At 43.9% G+C, this 17,026-nt stretch overlaps 1 protein-coding gene across 1 annotated transcript; it reads right to left on the bottom strand.

The window, feature by feature from the left end:
* Nucleotides 1-679: 679 nt before the first annotated feature.
* Nucleotides 680-15,330, bottom strand: LOC136772417 (F-box/LRR-repeat protein 14-like). The gene is made up of 2 exons (XM_066725373.1): nucleotides 11,857-15,330; nucleotides 680-5,204 (listed from the first exon to the last, which is right to left on the bottom strand). Exon 1 carries the CDS (start codon nucleotides 13,857-13,859, stop codon nucleotides 12,402-12,404), a length of 1,458 nt encoding a protein of 485 aa, XP_066581470.1. The 5' UTR covers nucleotides 13,860-15,330; the 3' UTR covers nucleotides 680-5,204; nucleotides 11,857-12,401.
* Between the last annotated feature and the right edge of the window lie 1,696 nt (nucleotides 15,331-17,026).

Below are 17,026 nucleotides of genomic sequence, written 5' to 3'. Positions count from 1 at the left end.
TAAAAGCTGCACTATGGAAAAAAGGGCTATTGGTAGTTGATTATTAATTCAGATCAATTTCCATCAACTCTTTCATTTTGCTTTCCTGTAGCGCTGCCTGCACTAATAAATCGATACACTTGGTTACTTTTGTCCATACGAACACACACACACACGCGAACGAACACGTAGGACGTTATTGTAGTTACAACTGCAAATCCAACAGAAAAAATGTCGAAACATTAGATTTACCTTTATGGCTATCAAAGGAAAAAGCCGCGGGATGTTTGTCGAAAGTACTCATAGTGGCTCCCCCTACGATTGTTTTAACCTTACTTGTATAATGGTTGATGGTAGGAAAGACGTTATTTTTTGGTAGACAAATAAATGTGAAACGGCGTTAATAAAGCAATCACCGATACTGGAAGCACTTTTAGCAATGAATCCATTCGCGTTTTGTCATTCGAAATGTACAGTAAAGTTGCATAAACACTATTTCTATCGAACTCTGAACACAAATCTTTTATTCCTTTTTTAACTATAAAACGTGTACTGAAGTGTTTACTTACCTGTACTTGGGAAAATGGGAGAAAGGTGCAGAGAAGTGGAAAGGATGTGTGATTTTCACATGACAATAAGATAGGTGGTAAGTTGACAGGACAAGATTTGGCATATAAATAACTATAGAGAACAGTTTCTTGAAAAACGTAACATATTCTATATTTAACAAATATTCTTCTTCGTGTTAATATTTACAGAAACACGTTGCACCGTGTTTGTTTCTTTAATGTAGCATCATTGAGTATTTACAAGGTATATTATAGTTACAATGTATGTCGCGGACGGAGTGATCAGCAGGCCGAATTCGCTTTGAATTTCGCGCGTTCGCTTTATACATTTATCGTCGCGAGACACGACGCGTACCATCTCAAGTGTGTCGCCCTCGCCTAACCTGCATAATGTACATCGGCTTTTCCATTCCGCTGCGTGCTTATTAGTTTTCCTCCTACATTCCCTCACTACCTCTTTTTCTCTCTATACTCTGACGCAAAGGAATCAAGCAAATTTTCTCCAGTCCTTTCAGTCGCTCGTGTGGATTTACATGTCCACCTACCTGGTAGGTTATGTGAAACGGTTAACCACCATTATTGGACGCCTCGCTAAAACTGCAGCAAAAATAACTCGAACCAGCCGTGTATGTACGATCCTGCTCTTACGCTAGCCTCGTCTCGCTCGCGGCTGCCGAGAGAAATACAAAAATAAAGATACGCAGGAAGGGATCACATCACACAGGAATATAGCAAATATAGTGTGCGCTCTCTGCAGTTCTTCTTTCGAGAAATCCCAAATAAGCACCTGATTGTCCGACACAGCCTGACTGCGCATGCGCAGTCGCGACAATTTTTACTCCTAACCTTACTTTAGTTATACTCCCTAGCTCTTCTCCCCCTTCTACATTCTCTCTATTCGTTTATTGCACAATGTTCGGATAATAACATGCTAAACGAGGGCAACATTTTTCTTTTCGCCAAACACACTTTTCTATCCGATTACAACTCAATTCGCAGTTTTCTTTGTTTAAGACTAAAGTTTCTTGCAGAGAAGCCACTGGTAAATTCTGTGGGCATTGCGGCAGACGCGCGAATGAGAGTAGTGCGTCTCGTATATGCGACGGCCAAATGGAATATTAACAGAGTCGAATGAAATTTAAACGCGCGTCGCTTTTGAATCGATATGAAATTCAAGAAAAATCGTAATTTCCAAACTTTAGATATTTGAGAGAGGTAACGCTGCGTATGGGTAGCGCCTAAACTCAAGTTTTTAGATAAATATAGGGAGGGAAGGGATAGAAGTGAGGCAGAGAAGGAGTGGATTGCGCTTGGAGAAATTTTCGGAACTAACGAAACCGTCTAGCGACACACACACATATACATACACAAATCTCTCACTCAAACGCACGAGTACACGGCGAGAGCGCGTACTAATACAGAAGCATCTCTCGTTATTTGTGTGTATACGTATAATACTATATATATATATTTATATATATATATAAATTAAAATATTCGTCTAGTCGTTGGACGTAAGTATAATAATTATAAGCGTCTAAAAACGAAGAACGCTAGCGCTCCCGGCACTGAATCGACGGGGAATCCCAGCATCTCTCTGCTGACCGGGATTCGCCATCGATGTGTTGTTTAGCTCGCGCCCTCCAAGATCACAGTCTCGTATTTGTCAATAATTGGAACAAAAAATAGTCGAAGAATCCGTCTTTCGATCTCGCAAGAGGCTTCGCGACGGGATTAGAAGAAACGAGGTCTGTTTTAAAAAGCGTAAAATCGCAGGATCGTTTTTCCTTCTCTCGCGCAAGTTGAGACTTTCTCTCTCTCTCTCTCTCTCTCGCGCTCTCTATCTACATCGATACGTCTCTCTTCTTCGTCCCCCTTCCACCTCTCATACACACTCCCACTCAATGCAACACACACACAAAGATGCATGCATTCTCGTTCGCACTTAAACATAAATTGATATCGAACGGCTAAAACTAAATACACCATGTTACTTCGAGATAGAAGCAAATCTTGGCGTTTGTCTGAAGTTTTGAGCGTGTGGAGGGGGAGGAGGGAGTCTCCCTCCTCCCTTCCCTCCCTCTGATCTGGAAAATAAGATAAGTGGAACCTTGAGAATCTCGTTTTGACTGCTCTCGACTACGCGTTTTCTCACGTCGCATCGTCTTCGTCGTTCCGCACGCGCTAGTGGAAAACCAGGAAAGACAATTAATCGAACAAAGCAGCAGCAGCAGCGTATTCGTTGTCTTTACTCAATCGACTCGTGTTTCAGGGTCGAATGATCAAAATGTAACAATCGCTCTTCGTCCCTCCTGCCCGTGAACAAATTTATAGCGCGATGGATCGCTAAAAGTAAAAACAGGCAGCAAATGAGCGCGAACGAATCAAGTAACAGGGCAGTGTTTACAACGGCGAGTGCAGGTTATAAAAACAAAACAAGCTGTGCGGGACACTGTACTCTTATGGCTTACGTCAATTTAACTCCAACAACCTAGCTTAAAAAATTCCTTCCAATTTTTGCTTTCTTACGAATATTACAATAACGAAGAACGGTCGATTGTTTCTCGAAAAGGAATCTTGAAAAGTCTTACTGGAGAAACGGACAAAAACATAACCTCTAGCCGAAAACACGCGTAGCTTTATCGTTCGCACTCATGTACGCGTTGGAATGCGAGAAACTACCACGAATGATTTAATAACATTAAGAAGCGCAAATGCAAATTGTCGGCTCGCTGGCGACTCGCGTGTAGAAATAGGATCGTGCGTTTCGTTTGTCGAGAAACAAGCGCGAGTGTGGAGTGCAGGTTAATGACGTAACGTCAACGTATGCACGTATAACGCTCAACGCGAGCAAACTGGTCTTTTAGGAATACTGCTTTTGATACATTGAAATTAATTAGGGTTAAATGACTGTCTTTTCTTCGGCAGCTGCAATTGCGACGAGCGCAATTGGCTTACGCTCTACGAAAACTATTCTCATTGAGAATTTTGCAAAATCGTTCATCAGCGTTCTTCCATCACGACGGCCGAGCCGAGTCAGAGTAGCTTCTGTTATGAAAAAACGCGCCAATGCGTTGTGTCTGTAAGATAAACAAAGCGGAGAGCTAAACAATGCACGGTTCTCGAAGGTCGACTACCGCGAATCTCTTGCTACGCTTATTTCCACAGAACTATTATGCTTGTGTATATACAAACTGGCCTTCCGGAACAAAAGAAAGAGACTCTGTCGAGAGCCAAAAATGTTGTTTTCATCGCGGAGCAGAGGCTGAGAAAGCGCGAGTGTTTTGACTTTGGAGACGACGATTCTGCAAAATTTCTCAACGGTCGACTGCTCGAACGAGCTTATAACCTGGCACGCTATATTACTTAGAATCTATCATTTGGCATTTGACATTCTGTTCGTTGATAAAATCTATTCACCAGCGAAAGATACAGGAGACATTTCTTTCGAGACACTAAAATGGTATCAGTCTAATTATCTCTCGCTAGCGAAACCTACTTGGAAACAACGGCGTATTATAACACGAAAGCTTCTTCGTGGTCTCGTGCTTTCTATGCTTCTTTACGTGTGTCTCCGTTTGCGTTCGCGTGGTTCTTCTGCCGCTGCGCAGATCGCAGACTTTTAACGAAATAGCTGGAACGCATCGAAAGCATTTTTTCCGCCAGTGAAAAAACGGACAATTAAAAGAAGAGGGAAAAGGGGGGAACGTGCGCTGAACAGTGGCAGATACGAATCAGCGAGATGAAACAGAACAGAAAGGAAGAAGAGGGAAGAATCAGAAGAGGAAAAATAATAAACAGCTAGCATGAGAAGAAAAACTTAACTAATCACGATAGTGTTAAGAAATCAGTCAAGACCGTTTGCGACGAATCGTTATTTTTCAGCGATCACGGTTACTAATTTACTGGTATCACATTGATTCGCACTCGTGCAGTTGTCTCTCTATCTCTCTATCGCGCTCGCGCTCGCACACAGTCATACATACAGAGGAGAGCGCGCGCTTTGACTTACGGGCGACTAATGTTTGAATTCGGCGCGCTAAATAAAAAACACTCCGGTCCAAAGGTTTTCTCCATGGAAAAACCTTGCAACAATAAATAAGCAAAATTACTCCAACGACCAATCCACAATTGGATCTAAGCGATTTTCCTCTTTCGCCACATTTCTCCTTCTCTCGTTGAGAACCAAGCGCTTAATTTAACGTTACGAGCGATCAACGCACAATTCGCACGTGCAAAATGTGTTTTTCACAATATTTTACAACTTATGTTACATCGTAAAACGCCCTGCCGTTTATACAATTTTATTTCGGCATATTTCGCTATCGTTCCTTCGGCCTCGGCCACCCCCCCCCCCCTCTCACCTACTATTTTCCATTGTCTCTCATCGTTTCTTTTTTTTTTACAATGGAAATGCAAAACGGACTGTTTCCACTGTAGGAGCTCTCCGAAAATACAATTACAATAGAATCGCAAACTCTTTCAGGATACAATGCTTCCTTCGTCATTACGTACACTTTGGTATCGCCAACTACGTACATCGTGAATCTTAGCGGACTGTTTTTTCCCTATTTATGATACATACTCTACACGTACTGTATGCATACACGAAGCTGCATCGCACGGTTCTCCAACAGCTGAGCAATCGCGTTTCCACTGAGAAGCAACAATTGAGCAATGTTAAACAATTTAACGAGTTTTTCATCACTTGGTTAAAAGCGATTTTTCCCCAGCAATATGCTGGAACCTTAACGCCAATCGATACACGCGTCATAAATTAATGGCTAGATCATGGCTCGTTCGAAATTTTCGTTTCTCCCCATAAGGAAAAACGTAACTTATTTACTTATTTTTTATCTCAAAGGACAAGTCAGGTTTTTTCCTCTCCAATTTCCGTCGATTCAATAAGAAACGTGCAAAGATGTAGCGTACCCTCGATAAGCTTCCTTTTGCTCGGTCGCTAAACGCGGTTCCCGGCTGTAGGGTTAATCTCGCTTTGACGTTTGAGCGGTCTAAATATAAAAGAGAGAGAGAGAGAGAGAGAGAGAGAGAGAGAGAGAGAGAGATGAAATTGATAAATAAAGTGATAACAATAAAGGGAGGTTTCCACGTTGGAAGAAGAGAGCGAACCGTTAACGAATTGGGAAACGCGTAAAGTGTTTCTCGCTCGTTTTGAATCCGTTTGATAAAGACAGTGAAATTTCGAGTGGCGAAATCCGGACTGCCGGGAGAGAAATGGAAAAGCGAGTTACGATTCTGTCGCGATAAACCGCGCGCGTCGGAACATTTTTTTTATTTGTCACTTTAATGACGCCCATAAATTCACTATTTGATACGTTTCTCAGTTTTTCTCTTTCTCTCCCCATTGCCCCTCCACCTCTACCTGTTGCTCGTCCGCGCCTAACAATCTTTATCCATCGCACCACCCGATGTGTCTCGAAATTCTTTCAATAAATCGCCTCGCTTGGTTTCGGTTGCTCCCTCCCTCCCCAACAGTTTTTTATCTACGGAAAACCATGGCGCTTTTTTCGCTTCTTTAACGCGCATTAACAAGAACGTGCTGCCGCTCCGACGGGCATGAAATAGGCGAGTGGTGCATTTTCGAGCGACAGGTGACTTTTCTCGTTTGAAACGGCCGATATAATGGGTGGTCGTGCCGGTGTCCATGGGGATGAAGGCATCCCTCTCCCCCTCCTAACTATGCCCATTTGCCCATGCCTCCCTGCACCATAAACCTATTGTCGCGATACGGCGCGTCCAATACCCCCCCCCCCCCCCTACCATCTTTCCAATGTAAATGCACGGTTCATGCCTCACTACATATATATATATATATATATATACACACAGAAGAAGCTCCGAATTGAAGGTACCCGCACGAAGAGCAAAGGAAGAGAAAAACGAAAAGATGGAACGACTCGACGATTAATCCTAAAGCCAGAAGAAAACTGGATTTTCCAATAAAAAGAAGCAGAAAAAACGAACGGAGGTTGACACACATGGATGAGAAAGGTGTCGGGATGCACGTGAGGGGAGTAGAATTTTTCCAATGGTATTGGATGGCTCGTCTTGTTCCTCGGGCTAGTGTGCGTGTAACACATTGACTATACAGTACATAGCAGAGGACATTGTGGGTCCCCTTGCACCTAGTCAGTATGTGGGAGTTTCACGCACTTGTATGCCAATGAGGTTAGTACAGCGTGCGAGTGCGTGTGCGTGTTTTGCGCTGCACATGCCTTCCCGCTGGCTGCAGGAAGGTTGTCAGGAGCCGAGCGTGTACGTATGTACAGGCGGCAGGCAGGGGTTGGCAAACGGGTAGGCAGGCGGGCAGGCAGGCGGGCAGGCAGGCAGGCAGGCCAGACAATGAGTAACGGGTCTACGTAGTCGGTAAGGGTCGACGTTGCCGGGAGGGTCAGGGGAAGTTCCGCATCTCCAATCGATTACAATAGCACCTAACCTAGGGTAGGGCAAGAGAAGAGAGACTGCTAAAGTACCTCCCCCCTCTTCTCTCTCTCTCTCTCTCTCTCTCTCTCTCTTGCACTCGTACAAAGTCCCTCCACCTTAATCACGCGTCTCTCTCTCTCTCTCCCTCTCGCTGTTTTCGTCCAAAACTCGTCGACGGTTCCCTTAAAGCAACAGCAGCAGCAGCAGCGAGCAAAGACGAATAGAGTAACGTAGCTTAGGTAGGTAGAGCGTGGTAGAGTGGAGTAGCGGCAAAAGCCTACCCCCTATCTCCCCCCAGTACCCCCCTCTCTCGACTCCGAGCGACGTCGGAGCCGCTCGGCTCCGCTCGAATCCCCTCGGCCAACGCCGCCGCTCCTCGGCTGTACTCGATCCAGCTAGGGGATTCCCCACCCGCCCCACCTGCTCGCCAAATGCATTCGTACGCGCGTACACCATACCGCTCTCGGTCTCTTTCTCCTCTCTTCTCTTCTCTTCTCCTTTCGTTTCTTTTCATTTCCATCCTCTAGTCTTTCCCCCTCCACTTTCCAGCCTTGTCTACCCGACTGTCAGCTCTGTCTGACTCTCCACACACATGTCTACGGCACAGAGGAGAGACGTACATTGAGAAAGCACACGCACGAACCGTACCGCCGACCGAAAACGCCTCCCTTGCCTCTACCAATTTTTCATCTTGCTCCCTCTCGCTTCTCCCTCTTGGGGCGAACACCGGTCGAATTTTATTCTCTCCTCTCTCTCTCGCTCTTCCATCTCATCTCCCCGTACAATATTATCCATGCTCTCATTCACTCTCGCATCAAACGCATCCGGCCTTATCCTGCCTGCCTGCCAACCAGTCGCCTCCTACGGCACGTGTGTTATGCGAAACAAGTCTAGCCGGACGTTCGGCTTAGGATGCACTACTTTTCCCTCTCTCTCTCTCTCTCTCTCTTTCCTTCTATCCTTTTACGACAAACGCCTTTAACGGAACGGCACAAAAAATTCGTATTAATTCATTCCTATTTCAGAAAACAAACTGACTATTATTATTATCATTATTCTGTACACTCTCATCCATTTGAATTCAAGAACTTTGTACGAAACCACCAAGCACGCGAGAATGATACGGAATAATTTTAAGCAACTTTCACGTAAAGTTATAAAAGTATAGATCTGAAATTCCGAGCCGATTGAAATACGATAGTAATTTGAATTTTTTTACTCAATCTTGCGTGGAATTCGATGGAAATAAGTATGAAGAATTGGGTTAGAAGCCGATCGGAGGAGAAGCCAGACCCGAAATTCCTGAGGGCTTGGAAGGGAACTACGAAGAACAATTAAAAAAGATCAGGTTGGCTCTAGGTTGTTCGTTACGAAACAGCCTCGGTTATTTCTAGACGCTTCCTCGTAAATGTATTATAGTATATCCTACAGTGCTCGCGACCAACTTTATAAAGTTAATGCATTTTGACCGGGAATATCTTCCCCCGATGATAACAGCAGCGTCTATGCATATTTATTTACCGACCTTTCGTAAACATTCCAGTTTACCCGATACACTATATCGAGTCACTCTTTTTCAGTCTTGATGAAGCAGACTGGAATGTTTACTAAACTTCGGCAAATAAATATGTATAAACGCAACACACAACTACCATCCGGAAGCCTCGCCATGGTCGAAACGACTTCGACCTTACCGGGGAAGCCTAAAATCTAACGTCGATGCGTGCAAGGAACACACCGAGTGAAATACGTGACCTTGATCAAAGCGAAAAATACTTTGCCTTTTTCTCCTGGCGTTCATTTCTCGATAATCAAGTACAAGTTGCTCGAATTTTTATAAAACGAAATTCTAAACGCTCGGCGTGGAGAGAAATCGTGAAATTGTGTGAATTCTGCTCAACGAGAAACTTTAATCAAAGCGAGAAACACTTTTCGGTGTTTGACTTTCAATCTCTGATAGTAAAATTAATCAGGATAGATTTTTGTTAGAGAAAAGGCGCATTTGAAATAGTCGATAAACAGCGTTAAACTTGAAGAATTTTGCAGTTGGGATGTAGTATGATGATCGTTAGGAAGCTTTCGTGTTAAAAAAAAAAAGAAAAAACATTATAATGATAGAGAATCGAGTTTCGTGAAATTATTTTTTTAACCGTAAAAACAAACCATCGAAGCTCAGTTGTTATTGATTCAACAGTGTGACTATTCGGTTTTGCTCAAACCGTTATCAAGGGATTTCAAACAGACGATAGGAAGATTAATGTACGCATTAAAGATTACGCGAGATTGAAAGAAAAATTATTTAACGAGTATATATATATATGTGTGTGTGTGTAGCTGGAATATGTTGATAGTCTGCGAAGAATCGACTAAACTTTGAATTTCACGTGTTCGAGGAATTGGATAATTGGGGGTGGAGGAGAAGAGGCCAGTCGAAAAGAGAGGTTTTACGGATCTGTAGACACAGGCAGAAACTGGAAGAATAATCAGTCCTTTGACCTTATATATAACGCAATTTTGCATGCAATAAAAACAGATTCCTTTTTACAGAAAATAATTCTTGCTTTGTCTCTCAAGCGAAACACATTTTTTTTTAACAAGAGAGACCTCGTCGAACAAATCAGCGATAGAAAACTTGAAGAAACGAAACGATTCGTTTCCCGAATTGTTAAAATTTAAATAACAGTTCCAAAAATAAGAAATGCGAAATATTCGAGTTGGGAAGAAAAATTAAACTGATTCTCTTTGAAGACGTAATAAATAAGAACCAGCTGGAGGACATCGGACCCCCGCTAAGCAAAAGAACTTTTTATACGATACTCCTCTCTTTTTCTCGAAAAGCCTCCACCAGGGCCAAAAATTTCCCTTCCAGGAAAGCCAAACAACACGAGAACACATTTCCATGTGTCTCCTCAAAGGCGACCTTAACCAGATTTTCTCACGACTCGAAAGAACAAGAACAATATGCTATATCGAGAAACACGAAACGAAATTCGTTCGTTATACCAAGAAGAGAATAAAGAGAATAGTCGTTCAAAATGTCCAAAGTTCAATTACCAATGAAGTTTCCGAGAATTTTAACCGAATGTAAACATTCGAGTCTCCCGGAAAAAAAGAGGCTCGAGTTACGGTCAAAAAAGACAGGTATGATTTGTAAATACCAAAACAAATTCGATTCCTAGATGGAAATAATGATTTCTAAAATCAAGGGAGAGAAAAAGCGATGAAAACAATAAACAAAGACAGAGCAAGTGCGAGCGAGAGAGAAAATATAGCGCATGACTTTGTTTCGATGGGCGAGTCAGCGACGAAGAGTAAGGGGAAGGGGGGAATTCTAGAAATTTCTCGTCGCTGGTCTGAAGAATAAAGATTGGAGGAAGGTTTCGAGCTGTTGGGTTTTTGGAAGGTGGACTTCCGAGATATTCGAAGAGGTTCTTAGTAGGAGGAAGCGCTTGACATGGGCGTTCGCGACACGCTGGCAGGTCGGCAAAGCACGGCTTGGTACAAAGAGAGAAAGAGAAAGAGAGAGAGAAAGAGAGAGCAAAGAAGAGGATCGAGACAGTATATGGGTGGTTCTAGGCAGAGGCGCAGTGGCCGTGGTTGAAATTCAGGTTTTCGAGCTGCCTGTTGCAGACGAGCTCTGCCTTTGGCCCTTCTATCCCACTGCTCCCTCGTACCTCTTGAATACCAACTGTAGTCCTCCTGTACATTCCGGTACAGTCACTATCAAAATCCATCAATTCTCTGCTCTATCTTCTTTTCTTTCCGAATCTCTCTCTCTCTCTCTCTCTCTCTCTCTACTCTACTCTACTCTCTTCGCTCCTCAAACGTCATTCCCAACTTGATCCTTTTACAAATAAAATTAGTCTATTCGCATTCTCGCAGAATTTTCCTTCAACTAGTTTCCAAGAATCATTCGACCTATTCTTTTCATCGTTTATCATCGAATCCTCTGGGTCCAATTCCTTTTTTGACGATTCTATATTATGTCTGAAGCCTGCGAAGTCATGCGTTACTGTGTATAGTCTGCATTTTCTTTCCTTCGACCAAATTCCGTTACTCCTCATACATGCTAATCATTCTTTTCCACGTACAAATTTATCTCGTTGATAAAGATATGATGTGGAATGAATTTACCACCGTTTGTCATATTTACTAAAAATGTACGTACAAGTTGGAACAAACGGTCCTTAGTATCGCGTGCATCACTACGTTTGACAATTTATCAATGTGTTATATATAGGGATAAAGGAGGAAAAACAGAAGAGAGAAATTTATCACATTATAATGGAGAGATTCGCGCATAACGGCCGAATCTTTTTCGCACCTTTCGAAATCGAGAGTATATCGCGATGTTTCGCGAAACTTTTCACTATCACCTCTCTGGTAATCGTAGGGACTTAGTTGCTTATTGATTTCCAACGAACAGTAATTAATTCTTTTTGGCGAAAAAACTGATGGTTCGTTACGAAGCATAACACAGTACGAATCAAATGTTTGTACTTGAATTTAGAGAATCTTTATAAGGAACAATTACGTTTCTTTCTCTTATGAGGTATACCGATCGTTTACCGATCAACGGTCGAAAATACGATCAGCCATAAATACTATTTCTTCAACATCAAACTTTCCCCTCCCCAACAATAAGTGTGTTCATTTTAAAATTATCTTTCTCTGACAAATCGAAGAGCCAAAAGCTTTGCACGAATGTAAACATATCCGAACTAAAAAGTGTAAAGCGGCGAGTCTCGTGAGCCCATCCACAGCGTAAAAATATGGTGAAAAAACGTGATATCGAATTGGCGTTAAAGTTCGCTTTGTTTCTTCGAGAAACTTTAGAGATGAGTGATAGCCAAAGTGTACTTACAAATCCTGCGTTCGGTTCGAAGATCCTCGCTTAACGGTAATTTCTACAAAAGAATATAAGTGAAACGCAAGAAGAAATGGTAACAGCAGAATAATGAGGAGAATGGTGCAAACACAAATGATCCACGAGGTCCGTCGAGAACGAAGATGTAGAGAAGTCCGGTGAATCCCGAAGAAAATGGTCGATAACTGGATCGCTGGCGATGATGGTCTGGTGTAGAGTCGTGTGGAGAAGGGGGGAGGGATCGACGAGGAAGAGGTTGGTGCACCGTTGATTTTTGGACTGGCGCAAATCCTCTGGATGGAGGATTCTCCTACTGGTCGAGGACCCAGCCGATCGGCCTTGAAGAAACGTGGAGGTAATTGTAGCGGGTCGCCGACGAGGAGGATGAAAGGCGAGTTTAGTAAGTGCTCGCTAGGATGGGATGGATGTATGCGATGAGAAAAGAACCGATAGAGAGTAGGTAAATTCAAGGTGAAAGGGGGTACGAGAGAAATAAAGGGTGCGGGAAGTTTTGTTTGTCGGGGCAAGGGCTTTCATCCCCATCACCTCTGCACATGAAGGCCACGATTAACGTTATAGAGAAACGGTAGCCTCATGATCTTGGCGATCCCGTCGGTCGTTACCCTCGTGCAGCCGTAGAGGTCGATGGATCTCAGCTGCTTCATGTTCTCGAAGATACTGATGAGGCACTTGTCCGTCAGCCTCTGGCACTGTCCAATGTGCAAGATTTCTAGCTCGTGCAGAGTCTTGGCGATTTTGCACATGCCGACGTCGCTGATCTGGCAAGCAGACAAGGACAGTGCCTTGAGGTTGAACAGACTCTGAGAAATATGCTCGAGTGCGCGATCACCGATTTTGTCGCAGAACGAAACGTCCAATGATATCAGTCTGCTACCTCCCTCAGCTAGGAACGCCATACCGTGATCGGATATGTTGTCGCAGCTCCTGAGGTTGAGTTCCCGCAGGCTGGTCATTTTCGACAAGTGTTTGATACCAGAATCGGTTATACATACACAAAACGAGAGGTTGATTGATTTTAATTTGCTGAGACCGACGGATATGTGCTTTAATGCTTCGTCCGTCAGCCTCTGGCAATCCTGCAGACTCAGGTATTCGAGTTCCAAGTTGCCGTCGGCAGTTTCCTGCGTCCTTCCGGCAAGGTGGGCTATGCCCTGATCAGAGATGTGCCAACAACTCCTAAGATCCAGTCTCTTAAGTTTCTTGAGACCCCAAGCGATCAACGAGAGTCCGAAATTGGTGATCCCGCAACATCCACCCAGTTCCAATTGTTCCAGATTTTTCACGCTCTGTGCTATTCTTCCCAGCGATGCGTCCGACACCTGCTTGCACAGGGACAAATTGAGCCTGATCAGGCTTGGATATTCTTGACAAAAACCACAAACTAGGCTCGAATCCGTAAGGTTGAAGCAACCGCTGAGGCTGAGAGATTCGAGATTCGGCATTCCCCTAGTGAGTTCTTTGAAACCGCTCTTGATGGACAGTACCTGAACCCTCTTGACTCCTCTGCGGACCAAACTGTTGAAAAGGATCGGTGCCTGTTTTGTCCTTATGTGCAACCTGGCCTCGACGCCACGCCAAACCGATTTGTAATTGGCCGCGTCCCTCCAGGCCGTGCAGACCTGTGCCACTTGTCCCTTGTCCCTCACGTCCAGGTAGCTGAAGATCAACGCCAGGATCTCCGGGTATAGACAGGATATATGGGTACTGGTGGACACTGTCTCACCAGCTCCCCTCGTTTGCTGGGCAATCTCTTGCCGAGAAATTCCCTGAACGTACGCTGGTAAATTTGTTTGATTGGTCGCCCGCCAATATTGCGACGTGTTACCCTGTCGATTTTGCTGTGGCCTGTTGTACGGGCTATCCTGACTCCTCTGGTGCCTCAACCTGGTCGGTAGGGTCAAATGTGGCTGATGAAGCGAGTGGAGAAACCTCCTCGGGAATGGTGGAAGTTCCGTCATCAACAGCTGATTTTCCTCCATTTTGTCCACTCCTTCCAAATAACTTTTCTCTCCCTCTCTCTCTCCTGATTCCACTCTAACTACAGGCAGCCGACGCTGCCTTCTCTTACCGTATCGTCCCCGTGTTTCTGTCTTCTTCTTTTCTCTCTCTTTCTCTCTCTCTCTCTCTCTCTCTTTCTCTATCTATCTATCTCTTTCTCACTGTAAGCACGCACTCTACATAACCGACACTCAGTATCTATCGAAAAACATAGTAATAATAAAAATGATAATAATAATTCTCACTCCCCCCTCTCTTATCACCACCGGGTTCCCCTCTCCAGCAGACTTCGATCGCTTCGCTCCTCGATCCACCAAAAATACTTCGAGACATCCACTTTACTTTTACTTCCAAGAGAGCTGCGTTTTATTGCTCGCACTCACCAACACAGTCACACTGGTGACTGTGACTCTGTATCCCTTGCATGTGTTTGCTCGTCTCGCCCTGTCCCTTATATTTATTATTACATGTGTGTATGAGTGTATTAATACGTATGTATGCGCGTGTACATGTTACTGAACGAACGTAAATACCACAGTGCACTAGTGTATATATCTTGATTAGCGGATTCTAGCGAGTGAAGTGCAAATGGGAGGGTCAGGGGATTTTGAGGGAAGGGGAAGGAGGGAAGCGTAGAGACGTATAAGAGGGAGCACAAATTTCGGCGTTATATACTTCAATTTATACACCAATAATCTTGGGAAGATCCGCTTTGGAAAACACTCTTACTGCACGTGTAAAACACTGTCGTACTCTACTGCCTCCTCTCTCTTTCTATTTTTCTGCACGTTCGTCTTCGTTTATAATACTTCTACCATCCGCCTCTTCTTCAAGTCACCACTATTGTCCTTCTCCGTTCCTCCGGTGTACTTTGACTACTTTACTCGTCTCACTCACGCACTAAGCCCCCTCCATTCCTCTCTCTCTCTCTCTCTCGCTTCACTGGACTCTCTTCTCCCACGGATTGTGCCACCTCTCTCTCTCTCACACGCACACTCTAAAATAACGCGCACCGTCCTCGTCTGGCACGTCGCGCGATCCAATACTTTCGTCTCTCTCTCTCTCTTTCCAACACTCCGTGAATATAGCACAGCCGTCTCCGTCGTTCCAATAGGACGCACCGCACCGACTGGCTCTGTTTAACACGCGAAACGGCCACTCGGTCTCGTGAACACTCTTCTCTTCCGGCACGCACGCACGCACGCACATATGAACACGGGGCCACACAACGGCGTTTCTAGTCCGTACACGACTATACTCACACGCGCGAGTAAAGATTAAAATTTAGAAAAATTGAAGTTTGCGCGGCGCGTGTTCGTGGAACGGCAAAGGATCGTGGAATTCGCGTGGTTCTCGGATCGACGTCGGCTGTCGTCTCGTTGGTCTCGATCGTCTCTTTTTTCAATCGGTTGCAGGTGCAGTCCAAAAGACCGACGAACGACATCGCCAAGATGCGAACCGGTGCGCTGCCAGTTGTGTACTGAAAGTGACGAGTGACGTTCCGAGTTGGTTCGGTTCGGGCTTCGTTCGGCCAGGCCGAAGTCAGATGTCGCGCCGTCGCTCGGAGCAATGGGCGGGGCTTAGCGGACCCCAGGTAGCGCCCGATTGGCGCGCCTGCTTCCACGCCGCACCACGTGACCGGTCCGACGAATATCGATTCGGGCTGCGCTGCGGCGGCATTTTTAAGTTTTCGCTGAAAGGAGGGGCGCGCTACACTGTCCTCCAAACCACGTTGCGACTAGCACCACTTCCCTTCCCGACACCCTCTCGATTCCCCGTCCCGTTCAACCGTATCCTTTCCAAATATTGTCCACCTTCCACCCTTTCCACTCTTCCTCTCTTTCCACTCCTTCTCCACCATCCCCCGCATCTTCTTCTAGCACATCTAACCATTTTTTTAGTCATTCCAACAACACCCGGTGATCGCTAAGACTCATCCCTCGTTAGAAAATCCGTTTACGCTGCTTCGCGCGGACAGGCAAATTTTTTGAATAGAAAACCAACGAATGCGCAACGACCAATCGCGTCGCTCCATTTCCACCCCGTGCACTCGTGTTTTTTTAAACCCCGAGCGATCGCGTACAGTCCACGAATCGATCTCGCGCCTGCAATGCCGGCTGATATTTTTAATCCCGATTGTCTCCAAAACTTTTCTCTTTTTTAAACCATTGGCCGAAGTAGACCATTTTGTCTCTTTCTTTTGCCATTCATAAATTATATAATGATTCAGACATTTTTTTCACCTTTTTTTCATTAAAAGATTGCTGCGCTTTATACACTGAGTTAAGCCTGCATAGGCGACAGCTATGACGTTGAGTAGCGTCATGAACACACATGTGCATATTTGTCGCTGTTTGAATATAGGTGAAAAACTTCAAGAATCATTTTTATGGATATACTACTAACTTTTATAATTTAAATAATCCAGTTGTCCGAGAATTGACAAAGTTTAACGATAAAATTTTTATGAATGTAAAAACAATCAAAAAGTTTTGTTTCTTATATTTTAAACAGTTAATTGGTCTACGTTTTCTCTAAAAATGCCCCTATAATGGAAAAGGTAAATTAATTAAAGTATTCAATAAAAAAAACGCTTTTATAAACTTTGTGCTATAATAAAGCGTTCTAGGTGACGTTACTTTGTTTTAAATGTTAAATAACTCCATTCGAATAGTTATTATTATAAACTTATAGATATAGAAATGACTAAAAAAAAAATATTTTTCACTCACTAACAATATATATAGAATAAATCAGCGGGGCACGTGTCAAAGCTTTAAGACGTTCCAAGGGCGATATTTTGGGGTAATTTTTGTTGATGAATGATGTGTCGCTAGACTACCATCTTTTTTTCTTTAAATTTAAAAATTCTACGATTTTCACTGCAACGCAGCGAACGCCTAATCAACACCGTACATGTGTAGGCTGAGGTACCTGTATTTCTCGAGCTAACTAACGACTATTAAATTTATTTCTTTGCGTATACGGTGCTCATTAGAGCTCCGTCACGTCGTAAACGCACAATTTTCAAATTGTCATTAAAAATTTTTATTAACCCAGCGATCCATAGTTTATTTAACAATACTTGCTTAGAATTAACAACCCTGCAATCCCTCAATACTATTTAGACATGTGTCATCGATACACT

This window comes from Prorops nasuta, unplaced genomic scaffold (genome assembly GCF_024137725.1).
Source record: "Prorops nasuta isolate Cenicafe-Biocafe unplaced genomic scaffold, Cenicafe_Pnas_1.2 PNAS00004, whole genome shotgun sequence".
In the NCBI taxonomy this organism is placed as follows: Eukaryota; Metazoa; Arthropoda; class Insecta; order Hymenoptera; family Bethylidae; genus Prorops; species Prorops nasuta.
The sequence above is the reverse complement of the archived record's forward strand: the minus strand, read 5'-3'. Positions and strand labels throughout refer to the sequence as shown.